This window comes from Haliotis rufescens, unplaced genomic scaffold (assembly GCF_023055435.1).
Source record: "Haliotis rufescens isolate VD_foot unplaced genomic scaffold, xgHalRufe1.0.p SCAF_9, whole genome shotgun sequence".
NCBI classification, from domain to species: Eukaryota; Metazoa; Mollusca; class Gastropoda; order Lepetellida; family Haliotidae; genus Haliotis; species Haliotis rufescens.
The window spans coordinates 47,507,338-47,525,703 of record NW_025964383.1 but is presented as its reverse complement, the minus strand read 5'-3'; the positions used below and the strand labels follow the sequence as shown (position 1 = coordinate 47,525,703).

Below are 18,366 nucleotides of genomic sequence, written 5' to 3'. Positions count from 1 at the left end.
GAGATTTGAATCGGAATTGTAGTGGGAAAATAACACAAAGCCTGATAAATAAAATGAGTTTGCATTATTTCATCGATGCAATATGTTAGCCCAGACTGACAGAATGCCTCGCTGTTTTCTGACGTAGAAAATACCATGGCAATATACTGTTTTTCATGACGTTTTTCCCGCTATCTTTAATCGTGACAATTCGTCTTTTAGTAGAAGACTCAACAAATGTTGATATTATAAAATAATAATCACTACAAAAAATGTGCTACTTAAACATATTCAGTTGTAAAAAGATCGCCCATTCTAACACATATCAGAACACTCTCCTACCCAGAGCTCCATGCGACCAGCATAGTGTTATGCTGAGTCACCACTGCGCCGGAGTGAGATATTAGAAACGGGCGAGGTGAGGCTAAAGCAGTGCCGTAAGGCCGTGACGTCATCGACAGTGTGACGTCACTGTCATTGTACATTTGGCGCCACGTCAGCTGGGCGAACCTCGGCTCAGTCTGAGGTCACAGAGTGCAGCGAGATGTAAACAAACAGTTTGTTGTGTTTGTTTCATGATTAATTATAAACTATTTACTCACAATTAACACAGATTAATATCACGAGATGAGGAGTTTACATACTAATCACACAGCATATATATTTACACTCTGTTAACAATTTTCTTACCTGATCATGCGAAGTTCCAAACACAAAAAATGACAAAATGTCTGAAAATGTTTTCAGCAAGTTTTATTTATCATCAAACAAAACAAACATTCTCACCTAATCCTGAAATATAAAGCACGACGACGTGAACGGCACAACACGTCATTGTGTGTAACAACATGTCCTCCTTCACCGTCCACACAAACACGACACTCACTTCAGGTGACCGCCGCGATCCAACATTTTCTCCTATTTACATCACGTGACAGCGTGGCGGCTTCAAAAGTTTCACATTTTTCTTATGTCCCTCGCGTCTCGCCACGTCGGCCGCTGTCAGGCCGAGGTTGTTCCGGGCGTCGATGTCCACCACGTTCAGAGACAGCACAAACTTCACCGTCTCCACATCTCCTCCTATACAGGCGTAGTGAAGGATGTTGTTACCGTCCCCGTCCACCGGTGACACATCGGCCCCTTCACTCATCAGGAGCTCCACCACGTCTCTGTGTCCCTTGAATGCTGCCGCCATCACCGGTGTCCTGCTCCCCCGTCCTCTACAGTTGATGTCCACCACGTTCAGAGACAGCACAAACTTCACCGTCTCCACATCTCCTCCCCAACAGGCGTAGTGAAGGATGTTGGTACCGTCCTCGTCCACCAGTGACACATCAGCCCCTTCACTCACCAGGAGCTCCACTACGTCTCTGTGTCCCCCGTGTGCTGTCGACATCACCGGTGTCAGCCCGACAACGCCTCTACTGTTGACGTCAGCCCGACCTGCTGCCAGGATCCGCTTCACGGCCGCCATGTTCCCCTCCCTGCTGGCTTCAAGGAGGTCGCGGTCTGCCTCGGGGTCTCTATCTGCGGGAGTCGGTGTCGCTGTAACACAAAGTAAACTCTGAACACATGTCCGACATCTTTATCTCACAGCTACAGTGTTCACATCTTACAGTGAGGGTATAAAACACTTGATGTATTATCTAGACATGCAAGATGGCTGACAACAACATGGCGACTGTAGAGGGAGTGGCAACAGCTGGTATGCTTTAGGTATTTACATGGTTAGAATGTTTCTGTAACATCTCACAGTTCTAACACAGTTGTGTGTATGTCTGGAGGGTGGTTTGCCCACTACAATACATGTGACATTGTCTCCACCCACCTCGTGTGTCAGGTCTTACAGCTCTAACACAGTTATGTGTATGTCTGGAGGGTGGTTTGCCCACTACAATACATGTGATATTGTCTCCACCCACCTCGTGTATCAGGTCTTACAGTTCTAACACAGTTGTGTGTATGTCTGGAGGGTGGTTTGCCCACTACAATACATGTGACATTGTCTCCACCCACCTCGTGTGTCAAGTCTTTCAGTTCTAACACAGTTGTGTGTATGTCTGGAGGGTGGTGTTCCCACTACAATACATGTGACATTGTCTCCACCCACCTCGTGTATCAGGTCTTACAGTTCTAACACAGTTGTGTGTATGTCTGGAGGGTGGTGTTCCCACTACAATACAGGTGACATTGTCTCCACCCACCTCGTGTATCAGGTCTTACAGTTCTAACACAGTTGTGTGTATGTCTGGAGGGTGGTTTGCCCACTACAACACATGTGACATTGTCTCCACCCACCTCGTGTGTCAGGTCTTACAGCTCTAACACAGTTATGTGTATGTCTGGAGGGTGGTTTGCCCACTACAATACATGTGATATTGTCTCCACCCACCTCGTGTATCAGGTCTTACAGTTCTAACACAGTTGTGTGTATGTCTGGAGGGTGGTTTGCCCACTACAATACATGTGACATTGTCTCCACCCACCTCGTGTGTCAAGTCTTTCAGTTCTAACACAGTTGTGTGTATGTCTGGAGGGTGGTGTTCCCACTACAATACATGTGACATTGTCTCCACCCACCTCGTGTATCAGGTCTTACAGTTCTAACACAGTTGTGTGTATGTCTGGAGGGTGGTGTTCCCACTACAATACAGGTGACATTGTCTCCACCCACCTCGTGTATCAGGTCTTACAGTTCTAACACAGTTGTGTGTATGTCTGGAGGGTGGTTTGCCCACTACAACACATGTGACATTGTCTCCACCCACCTCGTGTGTCAGGTCTTACAGTTCTAACACAGTTGTGTGTGTGTCTGGAGGGTGGTTTGCCCACTACAATACATGTGACATTGTCTCCACCCACCTCGTGTGTTGGGCCCTACTGTGTGGGCTTTCGTGAATAGACGACATTGGCCTATTGACTGGTGAATCTAGTTAACATGGAGCGCTCTAGGCCTACTTACAACTGAATTTAATAACACACATGTCGGGACAGATTATCCATAAACGTGTGTATGCAGACATAAACTTGTGAATGTATTTTCTACCCTGAATAACACAAAGAAACTGCAGTGTGTAGCGACATGTACAAATACATCTGTGTACAGTATCTATATATGTATTTCAATAACTCTTTGATTCACGAAAACAGAATCAACAAAACATTAGGTCTTAGTTGTAAAAAAATCAGTTGAATGAAAATTTCGAAAACAATTATTACTAGATCTAGATTAAACATGCCTGAAAATTAATGGGTTGTGTGTGGCTTGTGGAAATCTTTACATGTGTGTAGCCCCGGTGTCAGTTCAAGCTAATGAATAGTTTGGCTTGCAGAAATAGATCAGTCACAGTTCAGTGTGAAGCAAGCACCTGCTGTCTGATACCTACAATAAGCATATCGTTGTCCATCAATCATGCTTTGTTTACAACCCTATCTATGTTCCTAAAGATTCTAAAAGTACAAAATACGGTGGTAAAAACACTTACCCAACAATTACGTCCTAAGACAAGCGACACATCTCACTCCCAGCCATGAAACGCCTTGACTGGCGACACTACGGCCGGTAAGGTGCGCGCTATATATATGACGTCACCGTGACGTGTCTTGTCAGGAGCACGACAGAGTTTGGCGCTCGACTTACTGTGTCTGATGGTCAACAGTACAACTGCTAGACAAACGAATAAGCCCCCAGTAATTAAATATCCACCCAGCCACGCCTCCTCCATTAATGTGGTAGAACACGATTTACAATAATCATTATTAACATAACAATGTCAGACTACAGATGTTTTTTTATGATGATGATGCCGGCCACGTCAACGATGATGATGATGATGATGATGATGATGATGATGATGATGATGATGATGCCTGAAGACACATAATTTTATGTCTACGAGATGTAATGCAATGATTCCAAAATAATCTGAACAGGAACAGTTTGTTTTTATTCTCACTAAAAGAAGATATACATTATGATAAAACTATAGTTTGATGTGAGAGAAACTAATACAGGTGACATGTAGGCGTTACGTTCGAATCACCAAGCAAGTGGTCTTGTCATGCAGACACGATTGTTAAAACAAACTCACAAATCATATACTCATAAAGATTACTTTTCTTTATAGTAAACCGAGACACTCTCAATACAATTTATAAGATTTTGATTTGGCACCAATTTGTATACGCATGTGAGTTTTAGGGTGTACAATAGATCAGAGTGATTGACTAGAAAGACTGCAGTTGGAAGCAGCTAGAAACATTAATTACTGGGCTACCAAAATACACATGCATGCCGAGCCTCACTATATTTCAAAACTGGTTGGGAAGCTTTACAGCAACTTAAAAGAAAACGAAAACTCTTTAATTAGGTTGGTTGTTGGTTTGTTGTTTAACGCCGCACTCAGCAATATTCTAGCTATATGACGGCGGAGATAAACCTACTGTGTTTTGAAATTTGATGTGGTCCCACTGTAGAATAGATACCTCGATATTATAATTTTGAATCGAGCGCTTTAGCGTGAGGTTCCAAATTATAATAAAGAGGTATCTATTCTACAGTGGGACTACATCAAATTTCAAAACACAGTAGGTTTATCATCATTCTACCATGACGGCAACAACGCTTTGAAAACGGCGCTCTTTTGCAACGCGTGATAACACAATCCGCAATCTTAGAATATTCTGAAAAGTCACAGGTATTTATATATGTAGCAATTATTACAAAAGTTGAAGATTAAAAAACACCATAGTCTTGAGTAGTTCATAATAAGTGTTCAAAACACATAGATCTAGTTTTTCAAAAGAAGTTGACAAATATAACTCCTAACTTAATCCAAAGAGAGAGATGTTTTAATTTCTATCAAACTGTGGCACACTGTTGAACACTGTTGACTGGCCGTCGTTTCTCGGAAATTTGTGCGAGAGGTCATTTCTTGGAAATCGAACATGCCAACATTTCTATTGTAGGGGTGACGGTTAATAGAAAAAGGTTTTAAAATGCTAAACGAATATATTTCTACAGCAAACTTTATGAATTAACATTCTAATATACATTTGAACATGTCTAAGAGTTATTAGTTAGATAGCAGTTGCCCCCAGTAAACAATAATAAAATCAAAGTAAATGCCTCTCCACCCTGAACTTGGATGTGGGAGAACTTGACCTACATCACGGTTACTCACACCTCACAGCTGTCAATGGCTGACAATCATGTGTTTACATTAACTAGATCTAGTTAAAAGAAGCAAGATGACAACCCCGATCTATGATGTGGATCAACATTTACCTGTAGATTTACTGGGATTGATCGAGCCTGCAGGCACATCCATGTGATTACTAATGGAACTGAGTATGACTGAGTAAGACCACGTCTTTCAAAGTATATTTATTTCTTCCACGTTTTTAATAGTAGTATATGTGTTATTTTAATGTTTGGCTAAATTTGTCAGCCATCGCAAACAACTGAAGGGATGATGTAAATCCGACTGGGGTCCATACAGGTAGCATAAGTACTGAAAGTCCCCATGGTCCCCAGCGAGGTGATCAACCTTCAGTTGGTAGCCTGTTTGTATAATGTGTTGTTAAATGATTATATTAGTTAGTTATCTATTTTTACTTATTCTCAAACTAGTTTTACGAAAGTCTGTGATGTTCTAGTCATTATACTGCTCTTTGTCGGCAGAATTTGATACAGTTTAATATATATTGTTCATATCAAATTTTGTTTCCTCACGATATGGCTGAATTATTGCCGATGTGATGTTAAACTTTAACTCACTCACTCATGAGTATGACTGAACAGCAGCTGTTTAGGCTGCAGACGAGCCGGATATTTTGAAACGAGGAATCTGCATGGTGTGACCTGTCAATTTCAAGATTTCACGGATCCAAAGCCAAATAGTGACGGAACTTAGACATTTCTGGTCCAGAAATAGTAGGTCGTGTATGATTTTCATAATTGCGCGTGTTCTGAAATGAATTTCTTCAAGTTTGATAAGCTGTCACTTCAGTTGGGACATTGTTTTCGTGGACTTTCGAAGGGAGTGTTTTCTGATGCACTTTCAAATCCCCTCCTGCCAAATTCTAACGGTGGTGGTTGACGGAGATGGCAATGGATATCGATCAGAAAAAGGTTTGTAAACATCATGTTGTCATGAATAAAATGTCTTCAAACACATTTTATTATGTTATATGTCACTTTCATTGTCGGTTGTTTCAATAATAATAATTATCTGTTCGTAGGTTTCAGAAAAAGTTACCAAAAAAATGAACAATTATTATTTTCTCAACAAAATTGATTAGATATCACTCTTTCACTTATTTTGAATGTGTGAATCTTTAATTTATTAAACCTCCCCACCCTGAATTGAGAACCGTCCTAACGTGTCCCGGTTGTCACTGTATCTGCACTGCACTCTCAGTTATGGCTGCCAAAGAAATTGTTAACAGTAACAGTGCTGTTAAAGAATTGCGGGAAACCAGAAGGCAACCCAGTACTGTGCTCGTGATGCTGTTCAACATTAACATGTTGACTAACTATCCCTGCTGGTGTGATGTTTTTTCAAACAATTTTTATAATGTTATATTTTACTTTCATTGTCGGTTGTTTCAATGAGGAAATAGCTGAAATTGTTTCGATTCTGGTCACCATAGAACATTTCTCTAACAGTTTCATAAACATTTCATTTGTGTTCAAAAGATATGCCTTCGTTAAATCTTTTAATGTCATCATCGCAGCAGTCAGGGTTGCGGCCTAGAACGCCCCAAACATCCGATGTCAAACTACCGTATTTCCTCTATTTGACACTACGACGTCTATTAATTTCGCGAGAGCCCTTGACTCGGCGTGTATTAGAGACCTGGCTGGTATTAGAGACCCAGCGTGTATTAGAGGAAATATAGATATGTTTTACAGTTCATATGGGGTGATCGATCGGCAGCCATATTCTGTGAATCGATATGTAGGCTATCTATGTATTCATATGCACGTTTTTTTGTGAAAAGGCTTAATATATTTGAAAGGGGTTTCCGTAGCAAAAAGGAAACCCCTTTTTAACCAATCAGAATCAAGCATTCATCAATGTCATGGTAGAATATAAAATATTTCACAACATAGCCTGATCTTACTGAATAGTTTACAAAATTCAGATGCTTAAAACATGCGCAATACACACACCCTTAGAAATTCTGAAAATGTCCCAATTCCCCTCACGAGACTAAAACCTTCACATGAGTCTTTTCACCATCTGTCATCAAGCTGTGGAACGATGTGCCTTTTACTGAAAGAACTTGTAATTCAACACAACATTTAAAACACTTATAAATCAGAATAATCTTCCCAAGGCCCAGTCGTACTTCTCTTTTGGACACAAAACATAATATTGTACATACTAAGCCAAGCCATAATGTTTACCGTTAGTCAGTTTAATAAGGATTGATGTGGGCTACGAATTAAAGACACAGCAGAATGTCTCCGTGGCAGTAAATGTGAAAATGCGTTCAATGTTTTCTTTGATTATGGCTTATTTAATGAAGAAATATAATTAGTATAGTTGCAAATACACCAACTTATACTCGCAAATACCCCAACTTATATTCGCAAATACACCAACTTATACTCGCAAATACATCAACTTATACTCGCAAATACATCAACTTATACACGTAAATACCCCAACTTATACTCGCAAATACCCCAACTTATACTCGCAAATACCCCAACTTATACTCGCAAATACACCAACTTATACTCGCAAATACACCAACTTATACTCGCAAATACCCCAACTTAGACTCGCAAATACACCAACTTATACTCGTAAATACACCAACTTATACTCGCAAATACACCAACTTATACTTGCAAATACCCCAACTTATACTCGCAAATACACCAACTTTCATCGCAAATACACCAACTTATAGTCGCCAATACATCAACTTATTCTCGAAAATACCCCAACTTATACTCGCAAATACACCAACTTATACTTGCAAATACACCAACTTATAGTCGCCAATACATCAACTTATACTCGCAAATACATCAACTTATACTCGTAAATGCATCAACTTATATTCGCAAATACACCAACTTATACTCGCAAATACATCAACTTATACTCGCAAATACACCAACTTACCCTCGCAAATACACCAACTTATACTCGCAAATACATCAACTTCTACTCGCAAATACACTAACTTATACTCGCAAATATACCAACTTGTACTAGCAAATGCCCCAACTTATACTCGCAAATACATCAACTTCTACTCGCAAATACACTAACTTATACTCGCAAATATACCAACTTGTACTAGCAAATGCCCCAACTTATACTCGCAAATACATCAACTTCTACTCGCAAATACACTAACTTCTACTCGCAAATATACCAACTTGTACTAGCAAATACCCCAACTTGTACTAGCAAATACCCCAATTTCTACTCGCAAATACACTAACTTATACTCGCAAATATACCAACTTGTACTAGCAAATACCCCAACTTATACTCGCAAATACACCAACCTCCCCTTCGCAAATACACCAACTTATACTCGTAAATACACCAACTTTTACTTGCAAATACACCAACTTACCCTCGCAAATACATCAACTTATACTCGCAAATACATCAACTTATACTCGCAAATACATCAACTTGTACTTGCAAATACACCAACTTATACTCGCAAGTATACCAACTTGTACTCGCAAATACCCCAACTTATACTCGCAAATACACCAACTTATACTCGCAAATACACCAACTTATACTCGCAAATACACTAACTTATACTCGCAAATACACCAACTTATACTCGTAAATACACCAGCTTATACTCTTAAATACACCAACTTATACTCGTAGTAAATACACCAACTTATACTTGCAAATACACCAACTTATACTCGCAAATACACCAACTTATACTTGCAAATACCCCAACTTATACTCGCAAATACACCAACTTATACTCGCAAATACAATAACTTATACTTGTAAATACCCCAACTTGTACTCGCAAATACACCAACTTATACTCGTAAATACACCAACTTTTACTTGCAAATACACCAACTTATACTCGCAAATACACCAACTTATACTCGTAAATACACCAACTTAAACTCGCAAATACACCAACTTATACTCGCAAATACAACAACTTATACTCGTAAATACACCAACTTATACTCGTAAATACACCAACTTATTCTCGCAAATTCACCAACTTATACACGCAAATACACCAACTTATACTCGCAAATACAACAACTTATACTCGTAAATACACCAACTTATACTCGCAAATACACCAACTTATACTCGTAAATACACCAAGTTTTACTTGCAAATACACCAACTTATACTAGCAAATACACCAGCTTATACTCGCAAATACACCAACTTATACTCGTAAATACACCAACCTATACTCGCAAATACACCAACTTATACTCGTAAATACCCCAACTTATACTTGCAGATACATCAACTTACCCTCGCAAATACATCAACTTATACTCGCAAATACATCAACTTATACTCGCAGATACACCTACTTATCTCAATCTAATAGTTCATGGAAATGGGGATCTACCAGAACAAGATAACATAAACAGATTCAATGCTGTACTTGAGGATTGACTAAGTATGTTTCATTGAGGTATGAATCTTAAAACCAATGTGCAAACTTTTGTATAAACCGAACGAAATACACAGTCAATGCTTATAATTAAATTCGACAACGAAGACATGTTTTGTCTACAATAGTTCAACAAGAACAGTTGTATATATCGAAGCAGACAAAAATGACGAGATTAATAAACATTCCATGTGTAGGAATACATACTGTGGCGTGACATGAATCAGGATTGTTTAATTTATGCACATAACTTGACACGCCTACAAGGTCAGTAGCCAATCAACGTGGAGTAGGAACAAAACAATGTTCATAGGACCTGTCAATCAAGGCAAGAAGCGAGAAGAACTACAATAGTCAGTCTGTAACGACTGTGACAAACAATGCGTTATGGTCGAAGAGGGTTGTTTATACCTAAGACCGTCAGTTTTGTATTAAACGTAAGGCGACACTTTTTTTGTTTCTTGGTTTAGGGATGCCCGGCTCTTTCAAAGTCCAAATGTTAAAAAAAATAAAATGAAATTACCCTTTTTTTATGTCCGCCGATCTTTTCGTCAAAAAGTTCAAACAAAAAAAGATTTCATTTCCTCGTAGAGCGTTAAGCAAAGGGAAGTCACTCTGATATTTCTCACTGGGATCCTTCTCTAATACCATCAAAGCTTGTCAACGCAAGGCGCAGTGCACGTGGTGACCAGTTTAACTCTTTCAACACTGTTGGCCAGTCAAGAAGCCACGACTCACACACCTCAGGGTAGACCGACTAAGTCACGTCAAAATAGTTTATAACTTTATTAACCTACTTGTCATATCATTCATTTATTAAATCTGTCGCATTTCACAATGTCTGAAATACGTATTCCATTTGATTTTATCATTGTTGATCTATAGATTAAAAATGTATTCACTAGACACTATATTTCCCGCAATTCGAACATGTCAAACAGCAAAATAAAGACGTTTCAAGCAAATCTTTCAATACATTATACAAAGTAATAAAATCAACAAACGTATATGTAAAAGTTGCCAAACTGACATCTAAGTTATTATTTTCATCTTTTCGTGCGATCGCATGTAATCATAAGTCAAATGACATCTCGGCTTTCGTCGCCTCGAATTCTCGGCTTGGACAGGAAGTCTTTAATGCCAAAATATATGCATATGAAATCTTTGTCACAGCTCGTAATGGGGCCTTTACACAGGATGGCGACCTTTGTGCCTCCCGTGTGTGACCATAAAATTTGCCCGGTCGTCGTTGGAGGCTCAAAGGAGGCAGAATGGTTGCCTAGGTCGTTCCAAGGTGGTACACAGGAGGTTTAGACATCGCCGTGAAGTTTTGAACATGTTCAAAGCAGTCGCACAAAGGTCGCCTAGGAGGTTGGTTGCTCAAAGGTGGCAGAAGGGGGGCACAGGTATTGCAGTTGTTACAGGTAATAGATGCGTTCTGCTCTGTCTCCCTTGTGCCTCCTTTGAGCGACCAACAGCGTGCATTGAACGATGACTGTGGCGACCACCGTGCCAACATCAGCGACAGCGGCAACCCTTGAGACACCATGGCAATGCTTCTGCCTCTTTTCTGCCTCCTTTGAGCTACCTGTAGTGCCTCCTCAGCCTGCATATAAAAAAGGGGTTTGTTCCTGCAGTGTTTCATTGTGGTTGCAGACGCTGGACAACTCGAGCAGTTACTGCTGAACAACTGCTGGAGCAGTTACATAGAAACATGATTTTCTGGGTTTAAAGGACGATTGAGCGTCCTGGCCAGTTTTTGATCGCTCAAAGGTTGCACAAAGGTCGCAGCCCCGTGTAAGGGGGCTTAACCTAGCACTATGCATTCATAAAGTTCCATATTTTAATACTGATCGCGATTTCATGCTAAAACTTTCAGAATAACAAGGTTTAACCCAAACCTTTCGCCAAAGTCTGAAAATTACCGTTGCTGTAATTTGATTGGCTGCCTTAGGTCACGTGCTCAAATTTGACTAATCACGAACCTTGTAGCAGATTATGTCGGTGAAACAATATAAGTTTTTTTTTATGTATACTGACATGGCAGCCTTCGACGTATGTGTTGTTCATACGAAGCATTGAAAACGGAGGTATTTCCTCATGTTATTGAGCGGAGAGCCACAATCATCGGGAAATGGGTGATGACAGATATTATTTGTAATTCTTTTTAAAATAATGTTTCCGACTACGTAAACAAATGAAAAAAACAACGAAATAGGTAAGTGGATTTTATGAAATCTTATATTTGCCGAAAATCCTTTAATTTTCGTTTCATTAGTCCTTAATCTGGACGTTATGAATGTTTTAGCTCATTATTTTTATTGAAAACAAACTTTATTAAGTTGTTAATGAATTATTTAAATAATGTTATACACATAACTTTCATATTTATGAACAATAGGATTAATTAGACCTTTCAAATAGTGTATGGTCAAACATGTAGTAGGAAAGATGTTTCACAAGCAGATAATTCCCTTGATAAACGTTGGCTGCATCTATCACACAAAACTATCTGGGAACTTAGTGTCAGAGCAGTAATCTTCTGATTGGCTGGTGTTGAAAGAGTAAAACGTCGCCTACTGCTGCCAAAAAAGCTTTCATGCATTTCCACCCATGACATAAATATTGTTATATTGCCATTTGTGCACAAGCTGAGTGCCAGGGATATAATAAAATGTTTTTGAAAAATTGAGTTATTTTACTTTCGTTACTCCAGGATATTTTTTTTCATACCTACCTAACATTTTAGGACAAAATTCAAGTAAAAAAAATGTGAGAGGCTTTTTTTTTCCAAATTGGCCTACCTCACTTTTGAAATGAGTTTGAAATCCGTAAACCAAGAAATTTCGCCTTAGTTGCCTCTCACGACCGGCACAGGTTGATAGGCTGTTGACTTAGTCGCCTCTCACGACCGGCACAGGTAGGCTGTTGACCAATGCACTTAGTCGCCTCTCACGACCGGCACAGGTTGATAGGCTGTTGACCAATGCACTTTGTCGCCTCTCACGACCGGCACAGATTGATAGGCTATTGTCCAATGCACTTAGTCGCCTCTCGCGACCGGCACAGGTTGATAGGCTGTTGACCAATGCACTAAGTCGCCTCTCGCGACCGGCACAGGTAGGCTTTTGACCAATGCACTTAGTCGCCTCTCACGACCGGCACAGGTAGGCTATTGACCAATGCACTTAGTCGCCTCTCGCGACCGGCACAGGTTGATAGGCTATTGACCAATGCACTTAGTCGCCTCTCGCGACCGGCACAGGTTGATAGGATGTTGACCAATGCACTAAGTCGCCTCTCACGACCGGCACAGGTTGATAGGCTTTTGACCAATGCACTTAGTCGCCTCTCGCGACCGGCACAGGTTGATAGGCTGTTGACCAATGCACTTAGTCGCCTCTCACGACCAGCACAGGTAGGCTGTTGACCAATGCACTTAGTCGCCTCTCACGACTGGCACAGGTTGATAGGCTATTGACTAATGCTCTTAGTCGTCTCTCACGACTGGCACAGGTAGGCTATTGACCAATGCACTCAGTCGCCTCCCACGACCGGCACAGGTTGATAGGCTTTTGACCAATGCACTTAGTCGCCTCTCACTGGTAAACAGTTGCAGAATATTATTATTCAAGGAAATAGACTGAAATATGGAAATATATTACACCACAAATTTTCGAAAAAACCCAGTCCGTTGAAGTAAAAAAAATATTAAGTTTCTCAACTCATGTACGAGGTAGTTTAAATACACGTGAAGACATCTTTTAAGGTTCGAGACTCGGGTTTGTTGCCAGAACCCATACTGCCGAATCGTTTTCTTCAATTTTGGTACACCTTGGTGTATGCGATTAGTTGCACGAACTGAAGTTGTATACTATTCGGCATTCACATGGGGCGAGTTGCATAAGCTCGGATCTCGCGAGGTCTCTGACTCAATGCTTGGAAGCGTCATTCATTACATTACCGCTAGAACCCTGGTTGCCGAGTTAATTGTCAGACACACATTTTTATGAGTACTGATGAATGAGTGGTGTACGAGAATTGCTGTCGCGCGTCTCTGGCTCTGCTTGACTTTGCAATTTGACGGAGATGTTTAGTGTTAAATTGCCTACCCGGTGGTTTTAAAATTGAAGACTGGTTTGAAAATCAGAAAGTTCTAAATGAAAAGTAAATGTTGTCTGTTTTGCAAACGAAGAAAACTCTAAAATGTAGCCATTTTTATTCGTACATAGATAAAGTACCGTGCAACGACAGGTTTGATTGGACTGCTTTATGCACACTGAGAGCTAACAATATACTGCCTTATATCTGAACAACATTACAACACGTACATTACAATTGTGTGGTTACGTAGAACGTGACACATTCAACACCTGTTGAATGTGGCAGTAACATATTTTCCACTATGAAGTCAAAATACGGCGATGGGGGCACGGGTGGCCCAGTCGTCTAAGGCTCCGCGATTCGCTGTGCAGAGTTGCGTCCCTTGGGCACGCCAGAAACCTATGATTGTGGGTTCGAATCCCGGTTCGCCCCGATTATGTTTCTAGGTTTGTCAGCACCATACCCGTGCTCGTTGGTTTCACCGAAGTGGTAAACGTCTGAGACCTGCATTACTTCGGACTTTCCTCCCACATTAAGCTGACACGCCGTGATATAACTGGAATACTGTTAAAAGCGACGTTAAACTTACTCACTCACTCACTCGAAACACGGCGAAGAGGTCAACACACATGCACACAGAAAAAGGGGCATAACTCCGCCAAGCTTAACATTTATAGTTGAATATATAAAAGCGCTAGTGAGAAAAAACCCGAGCTTGGGATTTTTTATTTTCAATCAAAACCGACGGGGAGTGTTTTAACTGTCATATCAGCCGTCTAAATACAAGAAATACGAGGTAAAAAACAAACGTCGGGATACCTGACAGGGAAACAATAGCCTGGCGGTTAAAAACGAATTCGAGGACAGCGCGTTAAAAAAAGAACACGAGCAGCATGTCTGAACTGAACACCCTTTCATCACCGACCCCGAGTTTACATTTCTAACCAAAGACGAGGGACATTGGTTCATCTGTCTCAAATGTCGAAACAAAAATCTGCCAGAACAATTTTATGTATCCAACACGCGTTCCATGAACGTTAGGAAACGTCCGTAAAATTTATCTTGCTCGCATACTTGAGGAAGAGATTCTGTGGATTATTAGCGACTCTGTCGCCGCGTGGTTCACTCCCTTGGTTACAGATACGAAGGTTGCAGGTCCGATCCCTGTGACTGTGACCGCACAATTGTAATGTGTGTTATATGGATTGGATTAACATGCAAAATACAGGTTCGATCCCTGTGACTGTGACCCCACAATTGTAATGTGTGTTATATGGATTGGATTAACATGCAAACTACATCTCCAGGACAGAGAGTCTCTCCATAGAATACCACGTGGAGAGAGCGGCCTTCTGATTACTGTTCCTGGATTGAGGGACGAATGATAGAAAGTACCTGGAGTATTCTGTACAATCTACTTCGGTAGCCTGGGGACTAGGTTATCCTGAGAAAACAAGAACCTCTAATGATAATAGAATGACGTCAGTTGATATTTAAAGGGATCACGCAATACAATCCATTATTTCTTTGTTCAGGTGTAACCAAACTGTTCCAACACAACTATAGATATTGACACCCAGGGTTTTACATCGACTGTTTGTCATCCAAAAGGTCCTGACCTGTCTCAATTTTGGTCGTAAATTTAGTGCTGAGACAGCTTTGTGAACAGGTCACGTGGTTGGGAGCGCACCCCGACGGTGTAAAATGGTGGTCCTTAAATCAAGCACTAGACAAATTATCCTGGTTTCATTTTTGGTTTTGTTCGCTTGTTTGTTGTTTTACGCCTCACTCAGCAATAATTCAGCAATATGACGGCAGGTCATGAATATTCGGATGTGGACCAGATGATCCAGTGATTGACACATGTATCGACGCAAATGAGATACGATGACATGCATCAACCGAGTCACCGATCATGACCACCGACCCCGTTAGTCGCCTGTTACAACAAGCGTGGCTTGCAGAAGGCCAATTTTCTTCCGGGTCTTAACGAGGGTGTTTGGTTTCGAATCATGACAAATTAAGTCCTTCGTGAATTTGACCAATAAGGAAACATTGTAAGAGTTTATATGAAAAAAAACTAGTTTTAGCAACAAATGATTATGAGAACGCAAACATTTTCAAAGCCAAGTTTAGGCAAAGCAGCACACACAACATTGGCTATTGTGAAATTTTGAGTGTAGACTCAAGCTTACCTCATCGTTCGACGAAAAACATGAAGTACGGTATGTCTACCCAATCATCAGCAACATGACAGCAGCCTACCCAATCATCAGCAACATGACAGCAGTCTACCTGATCATCAGCAACATGACAGTAGATGACCCGATCATCAGCAACATGACAGTAGCCTACCCAATCATCAGCAACATGACAGCAGTATACCCGATCATCAGCAACATGACAGCAGCCTACCGAATCATCAGCAACATGACAGCAGCCTACCCAATCATCAGCAACATGACAGCAGTCTACCTGATCATCAGCAACATGACAGTAGATGACCCGATCATCAGCAACATGACAGCTCCCTACCCGATCACCAGCAACATGACAGCAGTATACCCAATCATCAGCACCACGACAGCAGTCTACCCAATCATCAGCAACATGACAGCAGTCTCCCTCATCATCAGCAACATGACAGTCGATGACCCGATCATCAGCAACATGACAACAGCCTACCCGATCATCAGCAACATAACAACAGCCTAACCGATCATGAGCAACATGACAGCATCCGACCCAATCATCAGCAACATGACAGCAGCTGGCCCAATCATCAGCAACATGACAGTGGCTGACCCGTGCTGTTTGTCTGATGAGAAGGTTCACCTCACGTGACCTGAGAAGGGTTTGTTGCACTTGGGCATGTATGGAGTCAGATAAAAGGCTCAGAGATCTTAAATAGATTGGCAGGTCATTTGCCGGGAATTGGGGGCATACAACCGCCAACACACAAAACAAACATCACCAAGGTTACCTTTCTTGTGTGTAGTCTCAAGTCGGTGCATCCTGTCAGTGGTTGCCTTTAGTTCTTGCTTCAGGTCTGCCAGTTGTCTTTTCAGACGAATAACTGATTCAGACTTTTGCTGAAATGAATAATGAGTTTTGACATGGGTGACTTGTATGAAATATAAGGTGCTCTTTTTATTAGGTGGTATTACTCAGCAAAATGAAAGTTCCACCGGTATAATGGGTAATACGGATATTATGTGACATTTTGTTTGGTTTGGCTGAAATCAGTTCATTCTGAAATTGTCTTTACATAACGGATTCCATGTATTTTATGTAAAGTGACGAAATACAGGAGTTGTATGTGGTAACTGGCGACCTTGAGCATTATTTCTTTTACTCAGTTTGACCATTAATTCGCGGGTCAAACAATCGAGGTCACGTCTTTGCGTCAAGCGCATGTCTGTCTGTCGTGTAAGTTTAACATTTTCGACATCTCTCCCTAACAGAATTGCAAACTTATCGACATGAGGCCTGGTCTAACTATGGTGTGCCTAACTGATGATACACTGTAAACATGTCTATCGTGGTAGTGTTACTGTAGGATTGTCAAACATAACACATAGATTTACCCGCGGTTTACTGACACCTCCTCTGTGACGGTGTCCTCCTTCAGCTTCTGACAGATCTGTAATTGAAAGACGTCAGACATATGCTTGTAATTAAATCAACACAAGCACTCACTGAAACTAACATGCACTTCACCAGGAACTCCAGGAAGAATACAGACATTGAAAGGCATACCTAAGCTTTCAAAATAGAACTGATTAGGTTTGATAAGATTGACAGTATTCTTGAATATCAACTTCAGCTTTATTTTAAAATTAACAAATTAAAACAGGTGATGTGTGAGTGAGTACGTTGGGTTTAACGCCACAATATTTAGGATTCCAGTTACATCATATATATTCAACCAATGCGGCAACTGGTGTGAATACAGACCCCCATCAACATGTGCCTGTCGTAAGATGCGACTTCATCGAGAGGTCATGGTTAATGCATGTCGTCGTATCCCAATTACGTGGAATCTATGATGTGAATTATTGGTCATGGATTGTCTAGTTCAGGGGGAATTAAACCAATATTCTATATTCCACAATATCAATAGTATTACCTTCGGTAGCCTGAAACTGGTCCTCACTTACATCTGTTATTGTTTCTGTTGCTGTAACTGTAAAAGATAAGTACTGAAGATTAAGTGCTTATGTTGTCACTAAATTTCTATATTTCTTATATTACTATTAACGAATATAAAGTAACGTAAACTTCACATTTCGTAGCTGTATCTGTTACCCAGCATGGGTCTATTTGGGTTAACTGACAAACTAGTATCAAATAGTGGTATCCCCGACCACGCACATGCACACACGCACGCATGCACGCGAGCACGCACGCACACGCACGAACAGAGGCGTATTTGCTTATTCCCTACAGGCATGGGACCGTCGTATAACACTGGGAACAATAAGTGTCACTAGGGACAGATACCAACGCACACCGAAAGAAACGGAAGTGTTATACAACTGGTCACGAACAAGATTGTCACTGAAATTATCCACTGAAAGTCAAAATTCCGCCAAGTTCAAAGACCTGATTTGACTTTTTAGAAAT

The 18,366-nt window shown here is 40.8% G+C and overlaps 1 protein-coding gene across 1 annotated transcript in view; it reads right to left on the bottom strand.

Annotated features, from left to right (window-relative positions):
- Positions 1-715: 715 nt before the first annotated feature.
- Positions 716-18,366, bottom strand: part of LOC124126312 (death-associated protein kinase 1-like) — a 34,679-nt gene continuing 17,028 nt past the window's right edge. Inside the window, exons 6-9 of the mRNA XM_048390334.1 lie at positions 17,870-17,926; positions 17,328-17,383; positions 16,724-16,832; positions 716-1,524 (exon numbers count right to left, since the gene is read on the bottom strand). Of these exons, the coding sequence (XP_048246291.1) occupies positions 902-1,524; positions 16,724-16,832; positions 17,328-17,383; positions 17,870-17,926 (845 nt within the window). The 3' untranslated portion in view covers positions 716-901. The remainder of the gene's footprint in view (positions 1,525-16,723; positions 16,833-17,327; positions 17,384-17,869; positions 17,927-18,366) is intronic.